Raw genomic sequence first — 22,693 nt, forward strand, 5'->3', positions numbered from 1 at the left:
GGAGTTGTCACTGACTTTGACAACTTAGTTTCCACATTCTTTAGAATCTTCCCTTGTAAGACCATGGGGATATCTTGAGAAGCTCCTTGTAAGACCAGGTTGAGCTAATTCATTTTGCATGCAAGACTCAAGTGAGGGATGAGAACCTGAGTAATGCAGGCCTTGTACAAAGGTCTTGTCTGGTATGGATAATATAACAGGGCTCTCAAATCTGGAATCATAACTGACTTTGCAATTGAAGTGAGCCCTGGTCCTGCCAGTGGAGTCTCATCTGGAGTTGGAAAGAAGTTCATAAGATGTGGTAAAATACAAATTGTAGGATAACGAAAAGATTCACTTTTTTTTTTTTTTTTTTTACAGGGAAATCAGTGTTATTTGCCTCTGGCTATCCTATGTACAAAAAAGTTGTAAAATACAGGGAGAGGCCAGATGGTTAAATCAAAGGTACTAAGTGACCTATGCTCAAGCATGGCTAGCTATAAAACCTGGACTGTAATAGTAGAATTTGGGGAAATTACATCAGTATATAAATTTAGACCTCTGCCCTGGTGTACCTTTGCAGGTTCAGAACTTCCAACAATCTACAAAGGGTAATATCTCATCAATGGTGTGGTGCCCTTTCAGAAAAGCAAGAGTAGTATCCCCCTCTTGTATTGCCTCAAAATATAGTTCTACATCCATGTATTATAACCCAGGTGGTCTTCACTCTAGGTCCTGAGCAGGGTATTGAACCGTGGAGAGCACTTTAGTGTGTACCCAAAGAGGGTGTCTTTAAGACTCCCCCACCCCCAAAAGTCATCACTCTTGGAGTGGGCCTGGCACTTATGTACATGCCCACAGGACCTCAACCCTCTAGTTTGTCTTCTGGGGTAAATTTTTACGCTGATTTGCAGCCCCTAAGTGTGTGTGTGTGTGTTATTTTAGATTTTATTTTTAGAACTTCAGAGCGACTTCATTGGATGTCCAAGCAGCCACTCCTACACCCTGCCAGCACAGATCTGGGGATCGCTGCAGAACCCCAGAGTCTGTACTAGCTGGGCTCTGGAGGTATCCCAAGGCTGCAGCTGGATCGACTGGGACAGGTAAGATCGTGGGTCACCGCTTGCGTATCCTGCAGTCTCCTGCCTCCGAGCTCTGGGGACAGACCAGAGGTGCTAGCGGCGGCGGCCCCCCCCTCTGCAGAGGCAAACCCCGTGTGACCGCTAGACCACCAGGGACTTGAAGTTCACAGCGGGAGCCGGCATCCCAGGGGTTAATTGCTAGCTAGGGGAGGCAGCCTTCCCTGTCTAGCGGCTCCTCAGCTCAGCGTGCCTTTCCAGTGTGTGTTCTGGAGTGCCTGAGCTGCATTCCTCCGTGGGCCACACTTTCTCTGAGGTCTCCAGGCGGCCAGCAGCAGATCTCCTAGGATGACAGTCCAGTCCCCCTGCATACCTCACCAATTAGGTCAGTGTACACAGCGCTATAGCCTGCCCAGACACTGAATCTGGGCAGTTGAATGTAGCGGCATTTGCAGTATATTATATGTAATGTTTATGCACATATATTTCTGCATTGTATGTGACTTATGCTAGTGCTGACTGCTTTTTCTCTCACCTGTTGTATATCTATCCCTTTTTCTTTACAATGTGCCCTAATACAGGTGTACTTAGGGTGGTTCTGAGACCTCACCTATATACAAACTTGACAATATTTGTGAGGTTGCTCACATACTGTTGCGTGCTGCATGTTGCCATATTTTAGATGAAACTGTTGCATACGCTGATAATGGGTCCCTGCAGCTAATCTTAGCGTCAGTCAGGACCAGTATAGCGCTGCTTGATATTTCCACAATGATTGTTGGTCAGATATGTCTGACCAGGAAATAGAGCATGATACTGAACCAATTTTTGCTATCCTGCAAGTCATGTGCTGCAGGTGTGAGTACGGAGGATTTGACTCAGGAACGGTTATGTCTAAGGGGCCAGGCCCCTTACAGGACCCCCTTGGGCGGTTTATTTTCTCAAAAACCCAGACCTCCATTGCGGATCGTCTGGCGGCCCCCATATTTATAACCCACTTGGGGTTACCTCAACATGCTACCCTTCCCTCTCAGGGTATCACGCAGATCTTGCGGTTTACCCCTGTGACAGACTCGCTCCCTACTGGGGTTCTTCACAGTACATGCATTTTCCTCAGGTACCACGACAGTCTGTCATTTCCCTTGCAGGGATTACCACAACAGCCACCCTGGGTGGATGTCTTTTCTAAGAAACACAAGATGGTGTAATAAATGCCCTGTGGTTACTTCCCAGTCTGCATTGCTGTCTAACACAGATAGTCAGCTAATGGAGTACTGGATGATGTTTTGAGCCTAACACATGTATTGTTATCCCTGCTTGGGTGCTGGCGGTCAAGTCCATCCTAGTTATAGAGGATGTTGAACCTGCACCTAAATCAAATCACCCTCAGTTTACACATTAAAGTGTCTTCGGCTGTTTTCCCCCTCTCTGACCAGCGGGTGGATCACATGGCAGGGGTCTGGCAATTGCCAGATTGGAGGTATCACGAAAGCGTTTGGCCTCATGTTACCTATTCCCTGAGGGTCACCTCCTGGGGTGGATTCTCATGTTACTCGTCTGATTAAGAGCGCTACTACGCCTTCCATCCCTGCTCTGACGGGTTCTACAGATACGTAGGTGGTAGCTTTGCCTGAAATCAATATACTCACTTTCAGGGGCTGTTGCCCGTCCAACCATCGCTATCACTTACGTGGCTAATGCTATTGAGAGATGGGCTGATGCATTTGTAGACCGTTTTTCCCTCAAAAACTTCTGGGCATCAGATGTCTCTTACTGCTCACATTCAAGATGCAGTTTTCATATATTGGAGTAACAACATTGGATGCCAGTCTCCTAACCTTCAGGGTTTCGGCCACGACTATCTGCCCACCATACCCTATGGCTGTGCTCCTGGAAGGCAGAGGTGGACTCCCAAGATATGCTTTAAAATGGATTACCCTATAATGGGGATATCTTGTTTTGCCCTGACCTTGTCAAGATTGGAGCAATGTTGGCAGTATCACAAACGACATTTCCACCTTCAGCTACTTCCACTACAAGGCCTCGGACTACAACTGTTTAGTTCTTTTGTCCTCAGGGTAAGCCTAAAGGCCAATCTTTTCCTAGACTGTCAGCCTCCAAGAGGGCCGCCATACCCGGACCAAGCAGACCTGGAACTCCAGTCGCCCTGCTTCTAAACCCGAGGATACACCTTCAGCCTGATGAGACAGGCCTTCATCTGGGGGATCCCAGAGTGAGATACCGACTTTTTCAGTTCACCCAGTGCTGGTGTCAAGTCACCACGGACGCTTTGGTAAGAGTTGACGTCTCTCACGGGTATGCTCTCATTGCTCAGATGGCCTCCCCACATGTTTGGCTATACAGGCCCTTCAGACCCGAACAAGGCCTTACAAATCCAGAAAGTTATGCAGTCCTTGCGGTAAGCAGGGGTAATTATGCCAGCTCCACTATCTCAGTGAGGGACTGGTTATTCTACTTTCTTGTGCAGAGGCCGAATGGTCCTCATTGGCCTAGCCTCTATCTGAAATCTCTGCACCAATTCCTAAAAGGTACCTAGGTTCAGGAGGGAACCCCTACGCTCCATCATCCAAGCTATGGAACCTGGGGACTTTATGGTATCGCTGGATATTCAGGTACCTATAGAGTCCTCTCACCGCAGCAACGCTTCCTATTTTTGGGCTCTACCCTTTGGACTGTCCGCAGCCCCACCGGAGATTACCAGATTTATGGCTTTTATGACAGCCCATCTGTTCAGGGTATCCGACTGCTCCTGTATCTGGATGGCCTCCTGCTCTTGCAGGATCACCAGGGTGCTTTAAAGCCATTTCCAGTTAACCATTGCTTTCATTCATAAGCACGAATGGTTAATCAACTGTAAAAAAGTCCTCCCTGAATCCCTCACAGGGTATGATTCATCTGGGAGACCTGCTGGATTCTCAGAATCAGAGAATCCTTCTGAGGATGTCTCCACAGTCGACAAGTGTCATTACACTCAGTAATGCGGGTTCTGGTATCCAGGGTGTCTTACCTTCGGAAGGGTGGAATATGCTCTGTTCCATTCCAGGCCTTTGCAAAAACTGATCCTCTCCAGATGAAACAGGTTTTTTTCCATCGGATCACTATTCAGACGATGATGCTCTCACTGGAGGTGCGTCTGTTTCTATCTTGGTGGCTATGGCCATCTCATCACCAAGGGTCGCCCCTTTTTGGATCCCGTACTGGGTAATCCTTACAATAGATGCCAGTCTCTGGGGCGCAGTGACAGGTCCGCATCCCTTTCGGGGCAGCTGGACGTCTGTTGATTCCACCCTGCCACTCGATTTATTGGAACTTCAAGATGTCTTGGGCCCTCGCTCTGGCCTAACACATACTTCTCTGTAAACCTGTAAAGGTTCAGTCCAACAATGTCACAACAGTGGATTCCATCTAGGAGACACTCTAAATTGGGCAGCAATGACAGGAATGTCACACATTCTGACAGAGACCAAGGGTCTCCTCCCGGCCATCTCTGCATTGTTCATTCCAGGAGTTCTCCATTGGGAAGCAGATTTTCTCAGCCGTCACAACGTGAATTCCAGGGACTAGTCTTTTTTTTTTTCCAAGAGAGGTTTAAACTCCTAGTGAGCAGAGGGGGCCTCCCAGAGGTGGTCCTCCTGACTCTTATCACACACAGTTAGGGTCCAGAACTAGAGGTACTGAAGCAACCTTCGGTGACGCATTGTCAGTGAAGTGGTCCTTCAAATTTGTGTACCTGTTTCCTCCGGTCTCCCTTCTTCCTCGGTTTATTCGGAAGTTCAATCAATACGGAGGTACTGTTCTACTGGTGGCTCCAGATTGACCCAGACGTCACTGGTACTTAGATTTTCAGAGTCTCTCCATTGACTCTCCGTTCCTACTGCCTCAATGTCCGGACCTGTTGTCTCAGGGTCCTTGCCTTTCCCTGGATCGTTTGTCTTTGACTGCGTCCCTACTGTGGTCCTAAGGCTTCTCTGGCTCTGTCATCATCGGGATGTTTAGAGCGTGTAGGCCAGCTTTTGCTGGGATCTACCTCAGAATGCGGCATACATAATAATTATGGTATCGTGCCTGTCGCTATGATCCTCAGGTGTGTAGGATTTCCAGAAGTTCTGGCATTCCTTCCAGCTGGCTTGGGTCTAGCCCTCCGCCTGGCCTCCCTGATAGTTCAGAGACCCGCACTGTCAGTATGGTTAGGATGTGGAATTGCTCTAGTCCCAGGTGAGGGACTGGCCCTCCTTCAGGGTGTTTTCTGGATTCTGCCTCCCTTTATCCCCCCTAGGGGCTCCTTGGGATTTGGTAGTGGTTCTTCGTGGCCTCCATTTGAACCACTAGCTTTGATCGTCCTTACGTGGTCTATAGCTTAGACCAGGGGTCTTCAAACTTGGCCCTCCAGATGCTGTGGAACTACACATCCCAGCATGCACTGCACATAGTTTTAGCATGCTGTTATATCAAAAAGGTGGCAGTGGATGCTGGGATGTGTAGTTCCACAGCAGCTGGAGGGCCAAGTTTGAAGACCCCTGGCTTAGACTCTCTTATGGCATTTGCATCTGCCAGGAGAGTGTTGGAATTGGGAGCGTTCTCATGTAGCTCCCTCTTCTGGATATTTCACCAGGACAGGGTTGTGAGTTGCACTCACCCTGTGGGCCTGATTCAGAGCCACTCGTTCTGACAGAGCGCAAGCTCTGAATCAGGGCCGGGCTTTTTTTTTTTTTTTTTGGAGCGGCCTCTTGCATAGCTGTGGGTGACCACCCACAGCTATAGCGAGCGGCCATGATGATGGTCGCGATGGTTAAGACCATCGGGCTTGCGACGAGACCCTTGTAGGGTCTCGTTCATCGCAAGCCCCAGAGACCTTTCAGCTCTAATAGAGCCGGAAGTTCTCCACTGACATCACTCGGCAGCCACCCCCCCCTGGCCCGCCCACCAAAGGGGGCGAGCTGTCACTCAACATTGACAGCTCCGCCCCCTTTGGTGCGAGACCCGGAGCGACGGATTGCCCGTTGCTAGCTGGATCTCGCGCATGCGCACAACGGAGTCGGCTCCGTCATGCGCTGTGGGCCACCATCAACCCGGTTGCGAGCGCTCATCGCTTGCGACCGGGTCTGAATCAGGCCCTGTGTTCCTTCCTAAATTGGTTTTTAAGTTCCATATTATTCAGGAACTTACAGTACAGACATTTCAGTCACCAGTCCTCTCGGCTGGTGTGGCCTCATTGACTGTGGTCCGGCCTCAGGATTTAAGTGGTCCGTTCCAGTTCCTTCCGGAAATCAGACTCCTTATTTGTGCTCTATGGATTTCACAGGAAAGGATGGCCAGCCGGCCAATAAACATTGGCTGGATGGCTTCGTATGTCTATCTCAGGGGCCTCAACATTGGAAGGCCTTTCTGTTTCGGTTTCTGTTGATGCTTATTCTACTCGGGCTTTGGACCCCTTATGGGCGGCTCACTGTGGCGCCTCGGCTGTTCAGCCTTACAAGGTGGCCACATGGTCTTCTGTCCAGACCTTTCAAAGATTCTATGCATTGGATTCCTTTGCCTCTCAGGATGCTTCCTTTGGGCAACGGATTCTCCTCTCAGCACAGAAGCGTCCCCACCCTTACAAGGACTGCTTTGCGACATCCCCAAGGTCAACCCTGTGGACCCCTTATGGACCCTGAAGAAAATGAGAGATATGGTAAGAACTTCCCCATTGTTATCTCTTTCTTCCGGGTCCACAGGGCACCCGCCCTGGCGCACCTGGCTTCATATGGGCTGTGTTACTGGTCACCGGTTTCCCGTCTCCTCTGTGATTCTTGAGTGTTCCAGTCTCCTCTCTCTTTCCTCCTTCGGCCTTTGGCTACTTACAAACTGAGGTGCCTCTGGCTTGGGGGCGGAGTTATAGGGAGAGTGGACCCAGTGCATCCTGGGAGCTGAAAGCTTTAACTGCGTGGTGCCCGGACTTGGTTCCCAACCTATAACCCCAAGGTCGACCCTATGGACTTCGAAGAAAGAGAGATAACAAGGGTTAGTTCTTACCATATCTCTCATTATTTACACTATAGTACTGATCAAAACTGCTAATTTCTCTGGTGTTAAAAAGTTGCTGAAGCAGGGGAGGTTTGAGAGGAGAGGGGGCTGTGTGCACCGCCCCTCACCAGCACGTGATCTCAGGAGACTGGCACTGTCAAAGCGTGTATGCTCCGTTCACTGGCAAAATTGTGCCCGTGCCATGTTCCCAATATACCTTCTGTGCCAACGAAGAGATATTGTGAATGGGTGCAATATGCGGGTCTCTGGGGAAAATGGTTGCCGCACCATTTTATGGGTGATTTGTGTGGTGTGAGCCTCCCTGGACTCTGGCCCAAATGCACCACACAACCCAACCTGCAACCATTATAGATATGCCCATGTGCAGAAGTCCTGGGTTGGAGTTCTATCCACAGATATGAGTGGATTGATCCTCAGCTTTGTGGCAGGAAGATGTTCTCTTTATCAGCATGTGCCCTGCTGTCCCTTATCCGGGGTTGCTTGTCAGCTTAATTGTGGTCAAGGCAGACAGGCTTCCATGTGCTGACCCAGTCAGTGTCTTGCATGTTCAAGTAGTGACTGCACACGGACCCCCTCCTTGAATTTACCCTTGCACCTATCCTGAAATTGCGCCAAATATACCCATTTGGCACCACATGGACTTTGTGACTTAGCAGTGCCATGCAATCTTTCCTTAAAATATGCTTCTTAATCTGTATCTATATACACCAATTCCTTAGCGACAAAAACACATCCTAAATTCTAAGTTCTCAAATTAAGATGTAAAGCTCAAGAAAACTATGCATCGTTGTGCTAAATCTGCAACTTTATATCAAGTCATTTGCAACAAAAATACTAATCCTAAATACCTAGGACAGAGGTTCCCAAACTCTGCCATTACAGTCCAATATTTAAGGATAGCCAAGCTTGAGTCCAGATAGTTAAATCAAATTGACTGAGGTACTAATTAAGTCACCTGTGCTGAAGCATGGAAATCCTTAAAACATGGACTGTAATGGAGAGTTTGGGAACCTCTGCCCTAGGGCGCTAAGCAAATTTGTATGCGACTGAGACGCAAAATTCAGGAGAAAGTAGGCAAGCACGGGAATTGCTAGCCATGGCGGAGTGTCTAATGCTGGGTACACACTAGACAATGTATGTATCCAGCGACGTCACAATATACCAGTCTGTACACAATGCACGATCTGGTGTACGAGCGCTCAATATATCGTTCCCCCACCGCATCCAGAGCTATGGTGTCGGCCGCCGAATCTGTCATGCAAGCACAGCAGCAGAGGCGTCGCCAGGGTTGGTGGCACCCGATGCTGTAACTCTTGGTGACAACACTGCCCCCCCCCCAAAAAAATATATATTTTTTTTAATGCGCAGCTCCGCGAACTCTCCCCCAATACCAGTTCAACAGACACTTAGAACACAAGTGTGGCGGCGGGTGGGGGTGCGGGGATGAGTCGGATTTTGGCGTCACCCACGCGGTGCGGCCCGCACCCCCCTTGTGACGCCACTGCACAGATTAGAATATGCGACCGACTCACTTGAACGCACAATAGTGCATACACACTTAGCGATGTGGCCAATATATATCGTTCAGATCTGTGCCGGAATGAGATATATAATCTGTTATATCGCGAAGTGTGTTTAAGTCCTAGCAGGCGCCTCACGTTTTGTGGCGTAAAAAAATAGGTGTAAGAAGACACGTTTATGTGCACTACAATACAGGAGATGGCTATCTGACCTACCACAGAACTGCTATGCAATGGCCGCTGCCCGGTTCACAGATATGTTACTAATATAGCAAGTCACCGTGAGCCCTGCACACACCACTCCCCGAGCCAGAGTTACTGCGGCGGCCCAGGCCTCTTCCTTTGCTACCAGCAATGCCCCGATGGAGTACGCCGGCCTGGGTGAGCAGCATGGCAGCAGGTAACACCCTGGAGTACGCCGGCCTGTGTGAGCAGCAGGAAGCCGGCAGATAACACCCAGCACAGGTACAGAGGGGAAACCGGTAATGCTAAGTACGGAACAACAGGACAAACAGCCCGGGTGATATGTTTTTGAAGTTTTATGAGACTGGACTGGAGTATATTTAACTCCTCGATAAATTGCACTACCGGTCTCCGGCAAAATGGCCGCTACCAGCAGACTACAAAGACAGTCCAGAGTCAGACTGGCACCTTCTAGAACTATTACTACCTATTGGAATATGCCCAGTGAGGGGTCGGTTCATGGAGGGCGTGAGATAGGGCGGTGACGTCACTCGGCGGCGGAAGGTTCCAGAGACTCGTGTCTTGTGACACCCCTGCTGCTGGCGTTTTCCGCTCGTAAGACCGGCTTCTCCCTGGAATAGGTGCTTTAACTCCTCCGCGATGGACTCTACTCTACTGGAGGTGAGAGGTCTTACAGTTACTGTACCTACCCAGAAGCATGGTGATGAGGGTCAGAACCTCCTGGTTACTGGGGATCTCTGAGACATTCCTGCATGGACACAGGTGCTGACTCTGGTAACCCTAAGGATGGTGCACCTTAGGGTCAGGTCAGACAGCAGTGATCTTCAACTGTTGTGGGACTACAAGTCCTAGCATGCATGGCTTAGTTCCTACCAGTATATAAAATAATGTGTTTACATACCATGAGGGGGAAGATATTTATTTTGCTGCTGTAAGCCAGGTATGCTGGTTGCAGCCACCTCTGCCATGCTAGAATTGCCAGTGACTCTGACTACTTGAGTCCATACACAGAGTTTTACTTGTATAGCAACTTGTATTGTCCAATGACCATGACGATCAATATGTATGCGCAGAATGTTTCCAGATTTTATTGTAATTTGGTCTCTAGCCTGTGTGCAGACAAATGCTTATATTCTAAATGCTTATATTCTATTTGGAGCACAATTCCCTTTTTTTTGTTAAACGTTTATACTATTTGTGCATTGTACTCTGCCAGTCTGTATCTTCATAAAATTATATCAAGAAGCTACAACTCAGTCAGAAGGAGGGACAGGTTTTTCTGTTGGAGTAGATGTTTTTCCAAACGATGTATTGCGCAATATTTTGGGGTCTTCACCTCTTCCGCAGACGACAGTGGTAATTGTAAGTGCAGTCTGGACTTAGTCAGAGCTACAGGCGTAGCATTTGTAAGCTTATACAGACATTTAAGACCTGCATTTAATTCAGTGGTGTGCGGTGAGGTCAGTGGCTGGTAAGGCACTCTCTAGTATCCGAGCCAGATTTACACACAAATATAGTATATGGACCTGAAAGAGGTACCTTAAATCCACCATTCAGTTGGCAGGTTGCATAATAACATACACTCCCCTGTATCTCAATAGAATTTACAGCACAGGAATACACAAAGCCAACAGCACAATAACTAGAAATACAGTCACCTGTATCTGAACTACTCAGGATGTACTGATTTTTGCAATAGCTGGGTATACTCAACATATTTAAATATGTTGTCCATGGCTTCAGTTTACATAATAGCGGGTGTGATGCTATCACATGCTGCCTACCTGGGACCTGCAAACTGACACTCTCCCAGACAGAGTCCAGCACTGACGGTGACAGCCGGATACAGTCACTGTCAGTGCTGGATCTGATGCCCAATCACATCTGCCTCACTGACAGTGGTGTGCTCTAATGTGGGCGGAAAGCACGTCTATGTCAATGAGACCCCTGTATAGGTGCCACTTCTCCTGCTTTTTTTTTTCAATGGGCTTTTACTGCCCGTGGCTTGGCCCCACACCCCACTGTATCTCCTTTACTATTCTCAGCGGGAGGCACCGCTCTCGTGCCTCCCAAACAAATTCTATTTCCACTGTACAAATGATCAGAATAATATAAAGTAATATATATGTGTCATAAGTATCTTCTTTGAATTATGTTAATCATTAATGACAGGGCTGGCTGCACATCCCTGATTTAATTCAATTTGTAGATAAGCTCTAAAAATAAGGTCATTTGTCCCCAGCTTCAGAAGGATCTGGATGAAGTGAAGCAGCTGCTGGCGAAGGCTACTAGGAAACGAGTTCGGGATGTGCTGCTTGTGGAGCAACGGAAACTGGAGACAGAAATATCTGACAAACCGCAGCAAGAAGTAGGGGATTCTGTGGAGGTTCAGAAGCCGTCTGCCATTGTCCCTCCTATGTCCAGCTCTTATACAGTGAAAATCAACAATTACGGTAAACACAAATAAAAACCACAATGTGGTTTCACTTTCTATCTTAAACTAGAAACTAAAATCAGTGACTGCAGGAGAAAGGAGCCATTGTGTTCTAAGGGTATACAATCGGGAAGCCGGCTGCTGGAATCTCGGCAGCCGGCTTCCCGACTGCTTTATCCCGGCGTGGGATAAATGACCGGCGTCTATATCTAGACGCTGCTCATTTTCCCGACGCCGGGAGACAGGTGCCCGGCATCCCGATCGAGCGGATGCCAGGTGCCGCAAGCGGACAGCCGCGGGGTGGGGGAGGGTTACGTTTAGGGCTCCCGGGGGGGACTTAGGGTTATGCACCCCCCCCCCCCCCTGGGAGGGTTAGGCTAGGGGGAGGGTGGGTTAGGGTTAGGCACCCCCGGGGGGAGGTTAGGGTTAGGCATCCCCCCGGGGGACTCAGGTTTAGGCAGCGGGGAAGGGAGCGGTTAGGGTTAGGCACAGGGGGTGGAGGTTAGGGTTAGGCACCCCTAAGGAGGGTTAGGGGGGTTAGGTTAGTAGATACTTACCTTACCACGATCGGGATTTCCAGCGCTGTCAGGCTTCCGCTGCCGGGCTCTGCTATTTTTCGGGCTGCCGCTGCCGGGATTCGAACTCCCGGCCATGCGGCAGCCGGGATATCATACCGATTCCGTTCTAAGGCTGTTCATCAGAATTTAGCCTATTGGTTCAATAAGAATCAGTGGATGTCTGCACTAATGTCTGATTGTGCGGTCGATGTCTACTCGATTGTTCGACTATTTGTGCACATTGTCGGATTAAACTCTCATGGGCAGGGCCCTCTTCCCTAATGTAATTACATTTTTTTTTTTTTTTTACTAATATCATCTACTCCCTACAACAGCGCACAACCCTTGGTTTCTGCCACCCTGCTGCTGATTTGGTTGTTATGACCGCTAATATAGCAATGTTTATAAACCATGTACTTGTCCTGCAGTATCTATTTTCTTGCTTTTGCATATTTGTTTATTTGCTTTGTTAGGCGCTGCAGAACCCTTGTGGCGCCATAGAAATAATTAGAGGGCCGCAGCCGGTGAGCTTATCTGCTGTGGCATTACCATAAATACGCAGTAGCCGCCGCTACTGCGTCCACTTCTGAATAAGGCCCTTAATCCTTTCCATTCTACAGCACAAATGTTTGCACTTAGCAACGATTAGAAGACTTCTCATTTATTTCTATAGTACCTACAATTTAGGCAGCTCTTTTCAGTGAATATGTCATCCATATCTGTTCCTGCCCCATTAGAGCTTACAGTCTAACTTCCCTAACAAGCAAGCGCACGCACACACTCCAGGGTAAGCGCGCACGCACACACTCCAGGGTAAGCGCGCACGCACACACTCCAGGGTAAGCGCGCACGCACACACTCCAGGGTAAGCGCGCACGCACACACTCCAGGGTAAGCGCGCACGCACACACTCCAGGAATTTTTCCAGCCGGGTGGCATCAAGAAGTAGCCGGGTGGGGGCTTTAATAATCTCAATAATAAAATATTTTAGACCCTGATCTTATAATGATTTATACTTGAAATAACATTGTATATATTCTCCTCTTCTTATTAGAGGCCCAGTCGTCTGATTATAATAAAACTGGATTAGTCTGTAGGATCTGGTCCTTTTTATACAGCTCCCAGATACTGTCCCCACTTGCAGGCTCCCAAAGTGCCGGGTGGTGCACCCGCAAAAAACAGCCTGGGGAGAACACTGCGCACACATACACTCCAGGGTTTATTTTTGTCAGAATCTCATTAACCTACCGGTATGTTATTTTCAAAATGTGGATGAAACGCATGCAAACATGAGGAGAACATACAAACTCAGCACAGATATGCCATGACTGGGAATTGGGAACTTGTGTCCTCTGGACCGGATTCAGACCCTCTTGCTAGGATGTGTTCGCTTGTAGCTGCCGATGGTTCGCATTGTGCGCAGGCGTACACATCGCAGTGCGCGAATCAGTGTGAGCGATCGGGAAGCGTCCACTGATGCGCATAGACAGCCCAGCAGAGTGAGTGACAGGAGAAGCCGTTTGTGGGTGGTGATGGGAAGCCCGCTAGAAATGGGGGAGTGGAGATGCGAACGCAGGCAGGCCTGAGCATCTTAACGCCGTTTCAGATGTTTGCATAATTAAGAGGCAGTGTCATAGTACACGTCACCTGGTTTTATTTCACACTGAAGTGCTTGCGGTAGGGTATAGTCAGTCACAAGCGCTGCGTTCGCTTCCGATGGTCCTCGATGTACCGATGGTTGCATACACTTCCTGGAGATGACGTACACAAGTGGGTGTCTTAAGACAGGCTGGTGGGCGTCTGCATACACAAAGCGATTTCGTGCCAAGACATAGTAGGCGTGGTTATGCCTTGCCGTGCGATCGCCTGCCTTGCTGTCACTTAGCTGGATTTGCATACGCATCGAGTGAGTGTACGCATTTAGCAAGCAGGTCTGAATGAGGTCTTCAGTACCATGAGGTGGTAATGCTAACCACTATGCCACTGTGCTTGTTTTAGTTTTCAGTCTGAAAAGATATGGAAGGCATTCTCTTTTAATTGGTTCAGCCACCACCTGTAGAAGAAAGCAGATTGCGTTGGAAGATACTTGGGAGATCTGAAGCTGGGTACACACTATAAAACAGTGCGACCCAGCGATGCAATGGAACGATGCATCATGTCACTATACACATTACACAATTTGGCATACTACAGCGCAATGTATTGTTACCTGCTGCCTGTAACAACACTGCGTCGGACGTGAATAGCCCCATCTGATGTGCAGCACAGCAGATGGGACTATTCAATGAATGACAGATCAGGCATACACACTATACGATGTGCACGATATATGTTTCCGATCCACGTCAGAATTATATATCAGACGATCGATCGTATAGTGTGTACATAGCTTAAGACAATGGCGTGTGCCCACTTGCAGTTGTGCTGCTGTTAACTCATCTTTTGTGTCTATGTAAAATACAGCCTGATGCTCACTGGCCAAGAAAATAGGAGAGATTCTGTTGTAATGCTGTTGTAACAACTGCAGTATCTGTGTTTCTTGCCGCAGGGTGGGATCAGTCTGACAAGTTTGTCAAAATCTACATTACTTTGAATGGAGTTCAACACATCCCAGCTGAGAACGTGAAAGTCCAGTTTACAGAAAGGTAAAGCTCCCACACCGAATGGTTATGCTTTGAGTGAAATGATGCAGATAATATATTGAGGAGAGGGAATCAAAGCGCAGACTATAAATTCAACTCTACCATAGAGAAAAAGAGGGGGGGTTTGTGCAGCCAACTTTTACTACTTGAATTCCTCTTCTTTATCTCACTATGATAGTTTCTGAGTATGGAAGATCAAGTTTATAGCTGAAAGGTCTGTTTTATGTACCTGTGGAGTTCAGCGTCTGATCTCCAACTGTGTTTTTGATACGATCACGCAATTGTCATGATGTGAGCTGGCTAGGCAGATGGTAGTCTCAGTCAGAGTTTCAGCCTGTGATAAGAGCATTACAAGTTCCTGCTTCTGTTTATCATGCTGTCAACTAAATAAATTCTCCTGTATGATTCCCCATTTTTGTGTATACTCAAGTACCTGTTTGTTTGTTCAGGTCCTTTGAATTATTAGTGAAGGATCTGAATGGGAAGAATCATACCATGACTGTCAACAACCTGCTTAAGCCCATTTCTGCTCAGAACAGCTCAAGAAAAGTGAGTATATATTATGATTTTCACTAACTAGTAGTAGGGATTCTTACACTTTAGCTAGGTACACACTTAACTATGTGTGTACCCAGCGATGCAACGGATGGCCATACCGCCACCGCCGACGAGACCGACATATCGGGCGGCCGGTACACAGTACGTGATCCGGTGCCCGACTGCATGGGGTTGTCAGCTGGATCATCAGATTGAGCTGCATGTAGGGCCGACCTGACAAATGCGAATGGCGACCAAGTGGGAGTGCGCTTGGTTGTTAGTAGTGCGTACACATTGGCTGATGTTGACGATGTGTTGGCCTGATCCGCTGGATCGGACGATATATCTTCTACACATCGGCTGATTGTACCCAGTTTTAGGGGGAGATGTACTGAGCCTTGGAGAGAGATAAAGTACCAGCCAATTGGCTCCCAACTATCACTTTACAGGCTGTACTTGAAAAAGGACGGTTAGGAGCTGATTGGTTGGTACTTTTTGTCTCTCTCCACTCTTTCTTCAAGGCTTGATACATCTCCCCCTTAAAAACAAATTGCCATCTTTTGGTTAGAAAGAATAAAGAGGACATTCTATTTAATCAGTGTAAATATTATAGGTGAAGTGTAGGCTTGTTACATTACAATTTGGTACCCACTGAATCCCTCGCCCATACTGTGACACCAGAGTCCTCATCCCAACTATTAGACAAAACCCTGGAGACAGGAAGCATGTTCACAAGATCAGCTGGTTCAACAATTGTTTTGCGACTTCTCAGGGTTTCACCTTGGGTTTTGTAAAGTCTAATATAGCCTTAACACTGTAACTGGCGCCATTGGTCGTTTGTCCAGAAAAAAAAACCAAAAACTGTTAATAATAAACCCCAAATAAAACCCTTTCTTTTAGCAACGTTAATGAAAAATAAATGAGTTTTTAGATGATCATGACAGCCAGCAGCTAGATGTTGCTAGTCTTTGGAAGCATGCCTAGTTGTTGGGTAGCAGCCATTGGTGTGCAGAGTGTAGTTTGGGAGTACGTAGTTTTGGGAGGTGTAATATAAGAAATATTCTAAGAAGTATCTAACACTTTTTTGGAGGACTGCTACATACAGTATCACACACATATTTTGGAGGACTGCTACATACAGTATCACACACATATTTTGGAGGACTGCTACATACAGTATAACACACATATATATTGGAGGACTGCTACATACAGTATAACACGCACATATATTGGAGGATTGCTACATACAGTATCACACACACATATTTTGGAGGACTGCTACATACAGTATCACACATACACATTTTGGAGGACTGCTACATACAGTATAACACACATATATATTGGAGGACTGCTACATACAGTATCACACACACATATTTTGGAGGACTGCTACATACAGTATCACACATACACATTTTGGAGGACTGCTACATACAGTATAACACACATATATATTGGAGGACTGCTACATACAGTATAACACACACATATTTTGGAGGACTGCTACATACAGTAACACACATACACATTTTGGAGGACTGCTACATACAGTATAACACACATATATATTGGAGGACTGCTACATACAGTATAACACACATATATATTGGAGGACTGCTACATACAGTATCACACACACATATTTTGGAGGACTGCTACATACAGTATAACACATATATATTGGAGGACTGCTACATACAGTATAACACACATATATATTGGAGGACTGCTACATACAGTATCACACACACATTTTGGAGGACTGCTACATACAGTATCACACATACATATTTTGGAGGACTGCTACATACAGTATCACACACACATATTTTGGAGGACTGCTACATACAGTATCACACATACACATTTTGGAGGACTGCTACATACAGTATCACACACATATATATTGGAGGACTGCTAAATACAGTATAACACACATATATATTGGAGGACTGCTAACATACAGTATAACACGCACATTTTGGAGGACTGCTACATACAGTATCGCACACACATTTTGGAGGACTGCTACATACAGTATCACACACACATTTTGGAGGACTGCTACATACAGTATCCAGTGTTCTCCCCAGGCTGTTTTTTGTGGGTGCACCACCCGGCAAGAAACAGCCTACCACCCGGCACTTTGGGAGCCTACAAGTGGGAATAGTATCTGGGAGCTGTATAAAAAGGACCAGATGCAACAGACTTTACAGCTTTTTCATAATCAGACGACTGGGCCTTTTTATAAGAAGAGTATAATTAATATATAAAATGTTAATTCAAGTTTAAATCATTATAAGGTCAGGGTTTAAAAATGTAATTCTTGCTATTAAGGCCCCCACCCGGCTACTTCTTGATGCCACCCGGCTACTTCTTGATGCCACCCGGCTGGATACAGTTTCTGGGGAGAACACTGAGTATCACACACACATTTTGGCGGACTGCTACATACAGTATCACACAGACATTTTGGAGGACTGCTACATACAGTATCACACAGACATTTTGGAGGACTGCTACATACAGTATCACACAGACATTTTGGAGGACTGCTACATACAGTATCGCACACACACACATATATTGGAGGACTGCTACATACAGTATCACAGATTCACATTTTGGAGGACTGCTACATACAGCAGGGCTCGACAAATCACGGGGGCCAGGTCACCATGGCTACTAGATTTTGCTGCCTGGCTACTAGATTTTGCAGTGAGGTAGAAAGCAGATCCTCATAAGCTCCGGCGGAGCTTTGTGCCTATAGCATCACACACACATTTTGGAGGACTTCTACATACAGTATCACACACACATTTTGGAGGACTTCTACATACAGTATCACACACACATTTTGGAGGACTGCTACATACAGTATCACACACACATACATTTTGGAGGACTGCTACATACAGTATCACACACACATACATTTTGGAGGACTGCTACATACAGTATCACACACACATACATTTTGGAGGACTGCTACATACAGTATCACACACACATACATTTTGGAGGACTGCTACATACAGTATCACACACACATACATTTTGGAGGACTGCTACATACAGTATCACACACACATACATTTTGGAGGACTGCTACATACAGTATCACACACATACTGTATGTAGCAGTCCTCCAAAATGTATGTGTGTGATACTGTATGTAGCAGTCCTCCAAAATATATGTGTGTGATACTGTATGTAGCAGTCCTCCAAAATGTATCACACACATATATTTTGGAGGACTGCTACATACAGTATCACACACATATATTTTGGAGGACTGCTACATACAGCAGGGCTCGACAAATCCCGGGGGCCAGGTCACCATGGCTACTAGATTTTGCAGTGAGGTAGAAAGCAGATCCTCATAAGCTTCGGCGGAGCTTCGTGCCTATAGTATCTCACAGACATTTTGGAGGACTGCTACATACAGTACCACACACACATTTTGGAGGACTGCTACATACGGTATCACACACATTTTGGAGGACTGCTACATACGGTATCATACACATTTTGGAGGGCTGCTACATATACAGCAGGGCTCGACAAATCCTGTGGGCCAGGTCACCATGGCTACCAGATTTTGCTGCCTGGCTACTAGATTTTGCAGTGAGGTAGAAAGCAGATCCTCATAAGCTCCGGCGGAGCTTCGTGTTCATGTCATGCACAGGAGTGCATGTGCTGAGTGTTGCCTGTGGTGACTGCTGTGCCTGTGTCCGTCCCGGCCTGCGCTGACGACCTCACTCCTGTAATTTTTTGGGGGGGATGATGGTCTGGCTTCTACACTTTCATCGTGGCTCCTAGATTTTAGCAAAAAAATTGTCAAGCCCTGAAATACAGTATCACACACACATTTTGGAGGACTGCTACATACAGTATCACACACACACACACACACACACACACACACACACACACACACACACACACACACACACACACACACACACACACACACACACACACACACATTGGAGGACTGCTACATACAGTATCACACACATATATATTGGAGGACTGCTTTGCTCAGTGAAACAGAAAAGCACTGTATAGAACCTATGTGTTTCTCCACAAAAGGGGACCCATTCTCAAAATTATTTTTTAAATAGATTGTGCAATGATATTTGCCATGTATTAAAAAATAATGTTATTGATAATCTTGTCATTTATTTGTAATGCACCATAAATGGTCCACAGCACAGTACATATGGGATGAACCGAGAACACATTTAACACTAATAAAATACAGACAACAACAAATATGTAATTCCACAATGCAAAATTCTACAATGATCAATCAGCAAGTATAAATCAGAATTGCATTCCCAGCTTTTGACAATACAGTGAGCATCAGTGATAAGTAGCCCTAACTTAAGGTACGCCGGTGCTCCGGAACATGAGGTTGAGAAACTCTGAAATGGGTGTAGTGTTGGGAAGGAAAACACAAAGGAAGGGGGGCCCTGCTTGTGAGAGCTTACATCTCTAGAGGATGAGCATCTTGTTTTTAGTTAAGTAGGACGGGTGTTATGCATTTAGGAGCAAATCAAACACAAAGGAGCAATTTGCACCTTGAAGAAACTATGTTGCCCTCTAGGGGGGCAGATTTAAAAAGAGCTGATATATTTAGAGTTAAGAAGGGGCATTTCCTAGATTAATTCTAAATTTAATTGTAAAAACAAAGCTGCCCAGTACTTGTCCCTTACATGTAAAAGCTGTCAGTATTTTTCCCTGCACGGATAAAGTAAATACGTTTGCACCCCTTGCATTGTAACATGGTTTGTTCCAGGAGCAAATTGTTCCTTTTCTTATTTGCTCCCTACTCTGCATATCCCCCACTATCCCTAAAACTTATGTGTTTTTCAGAACTTTTGAAGGTGACAAATCAGCCTGCCAACCAATCACTGCCTATTTTGTGTTTTCTTTTCAATGAAAAAATAATGTTTCAACTTGAACTCAGAAAATAACAGTGGAAGTGGTGTTTTATTTATGTCATGTTAATAGAAAATTTCTTATTTTTATATAGTTTTTGTGAATAGATAATTAAATTCTAATTTGTTTTATGGCTGTAGGTGAAGACTGACACTGTGCTAGTAATGTGCAGAAAAAAGGCTGAAAGCAAGTGGGAATTTTTGACACAAGTTGAGAAACAAACAAAGGAAAAAGAGTGAGTACTCCTTGGTGTATCTAGAATGAGTGCAGGGTGTGCGGTGCACACAAGCCCCGGAGTCCAGGGAGCCATATAATATTATACTTGCCTCTCTGGAGTCCTGCATCGGCCGGTGCTGCATACTGAAAATCCCTGGGAAAATGGCGCAGCGGCCATTTTCTCTGTGATATGGACAGTAGAGATGTCTCCAGGAACATAGCAAGGACACCATGTTCCCGGAGACCTGCCAAGTAGACTCTGGCACAAAGCCAGAGTTTACTGCACGGCCGGCGACGAGGAGGGCTGCACACGGGCCCCTCCTCTCTTAAACCATCCATGTGAGTACTATAACGTATTTAAAAATGACCAAACGTGTTCTGAAGCACTGTTATAGTGGGGATTAGTTCATGGTCTATAGCAGAAGTTCCCAAACAAGGTTCTCAAGGCTCCCCAACAGTCCAGGTTTTAGAGATATACGATATACATGGTTGAGCAAAAGTGACTTTAATTAGTACCTCAGTCAGTTTGATTTAACCACCTGTGCTCAACCATGGATATCGCTAAACCTGAACTGTTTAGGAGGGGATGCAATCGGGAAGCCGGCTGACGTAAGCCCGACAGCCGGCTTCCCGACTGTATTATCCCGGCGAGGGTTAAATGACAGGCGTCTAAATCTAGACACCTGTTACTTTTCCGATGCTGGGAGACCAGCACCCGGCATCCCGATCTAAGGGATGCCGGGCGCCACCAGTGGACAGCCGTGGGGGGGGGGGGGGGGGGTTAGGTTTAGGGCTCCCGGGGGGGACTTGGGGTCAGGCACCCCCCTGGGAGGGTTAGGGCTAGGCTAGGGGGAGGAAGGGTATTAGGGTTAGGCACAGGGGGTAGGTTAGGGTTAGACACCCCTAAGGAGGGTTAGGGGGGGTTACGTTAGGTTAGTAGATACCTTAGGACGATTGGGATTTCCAGCGCTGTCGGGCTTCCGCTGCCGGGCCCTGCTGTTTTGTCGGGCTGCCGCTGCCGGGATTCGAACTCCCGGCCATGCGGCCGCCGGGATATGCGCTTCCGTTGGGGAGCCTTCAGGACTGCGTTTGGAAACCTCTGGTCTATAGGTTCTCAAACTTGGTCTTTAGGACCCCAAACAATTTGTGTTTTCCAGGTCTCCTCACAGAACCACAAGTGAAATAATTAGCTCCACCTGTGGATCTTTTAAAATGTGTAATTGAGTAATGAATACATCTGTGCACCTGCTGGGTGACCTGGAAAGCGTGACCTGTTTGGGGTCCTTAGGACAGAGTTTGACAGCCACTGGTTCATACCAATAGCTGGAAAGAGATCTGGGCTCCCCACGCTGAAGGAGTGGTGCTAGTACCTACTTTTTTTTTTTCTCCGCTGTTTGGTAGGTCCAGGGAGGGGGATGTAAATTGTGGTCCGCTACACACGTTCTAATGCCAGGATTTGCAGCATTAACTCGCTAATGGCAGGGCCATAGGGACGCGATTCACCCTAGGAGGTATCCCTCAAATTTGTGAGTTTCCAAGAAATTCCAGGAGAGTGGGCAAGTATGTGGAAAGTCTCTGATCTATATATCTGCATCCAATATTACAGCCGTATCTATAAACTGGCACAATAAACTTCCCACCTGATGTCCTGGAGTGATCTCATCAGTAATTGCTCAGATCAGTCTTGGACAGTCCATAAATTAGAGTGATCATCGATGGTAGGAAACCATTGATAGGTGACAGTGCTGTGAAGGAGGCAGGCCTAAACGAGCTGCTCCGTTGTCAGGGTGTCGCCACATCTCTCATGATGAATGTTGACCATTGATGGTGAAAATACGATGTTTATCTCTATGGTAAATCACATTGGCAGACGGCTGCTATCTGCCTGTGAGTAGTTGGAAGATGTTAAGGTTTTATATTAAGCATGCCATGAATATATTCCTAACCTGTTTCTTGCCTTTAGCAAACCATCACTGGACACAGATGGAGACCCCAGTGCCGGTCTTATGAACGTTTTGAAGAAGATATATGATGATGGAGATGATGAAATGAAGAGAACATTAAATAAAGCGTGGGTGGAATCTCGAGAGAAACAGTTAAAGGGTGACATGGAATTCTGATGGAAGAGTCTTGTCGTCACTATCGCCTTAAATAATTCCTCAGTACAGGGACAGCGCTTGCTTTAACACCAGTAGAGTTGACCTCTACGATTCCATTGTTTACAATCCATTTACTTCCCAGCATGCACCAGGTGCTGTTTCTGTATCATTCTGACTGGACTATCAAAAGTCATACGCACTTTTAGCCATACTGTCCTAGATCTGTCTTTGAGTTCTGTCAGTGTCCACCCTGTGTCTTGTTTTGTTTGTCTGACATTTATTTTGTAAAAAATGTAAATGAATTAGGAATGTTTAACTTGACTATTAAATTCTGCCAGATAAGGTCAGCAATTTCATGTTTGGCTGTTTTTCTTTGGTGGTGAACGCAAAAATGTAACATTTTCATGTCCTACAAGAGGACAGAA

The 22,693-nt window shown here is 46.6% G+C and overlaps 1 protein-coding gene across 1 annotated transcript; it reads left to right on the forward strand.

Moving 5' to 3' along the window:
- Positions 1-9,277: 9,277 nt before the first annotated feature.
- CACYBP (calcyclin binding protein) lies at positions 9,278-22,624 on the forward strand. The gene is made up of 6 exons (XM_088461894.1): positions 9,278-9,490; positions 11,073-11,283; positions 14,370-14,466; positions 14,913-15,012; positions 20,094-20,188; positions 22,133-22,624. Exons 1-6 carry the CDS (start codon positions 9,470-9,472, stop codon positions 22,287-22,289), a joined length of 681 nt encoding a protein of 226 aa, XP_088318020.1. The 5' UTR covers positions 9,278-9,469; the 3' UTR covers positions 22,290-22,624.
- Positions 22,625-22,693: the final 69 nt, after the last annotated feature.

This window comes from Taudactylus pleione, unplaced genomic scaffold (genome assembly GCF_031769625.1).
Source record: "Taudactylus pleione unplaced genomic scaffold, aTauple2 ptg001123l, whole genome shotgun sequence".
NCBI classification, from domain to species: Eukaryota; Metazoa; Chordata; class Amphibia; order Anura; family Myobatrachidae; genus Taudactylus; species Taudactylus pleione.

Bases quoted from the DNA above. Each gene is read 5' to 3' on its own strand.
- CACYBP (XM_088461894.1), top strand. From the start codon at position 9,470: ATGGACTCTACTCTACTGGAG. The intron at 11,284-14,369 runs GTAAACACAAAT...TTCTTGCCGCAG, and splicing joins AGTGAAAATCAACAATTACG to GGTGGGATCAGTCTGACAAG. The intron at 14,467-14,912 runs GTAAAGCTCCCA...TTGTTTGTTCAG, and splicing joins AAAGTCCAGTTTACAGAAAG to GTCCTTTGAATTATTAGTGA.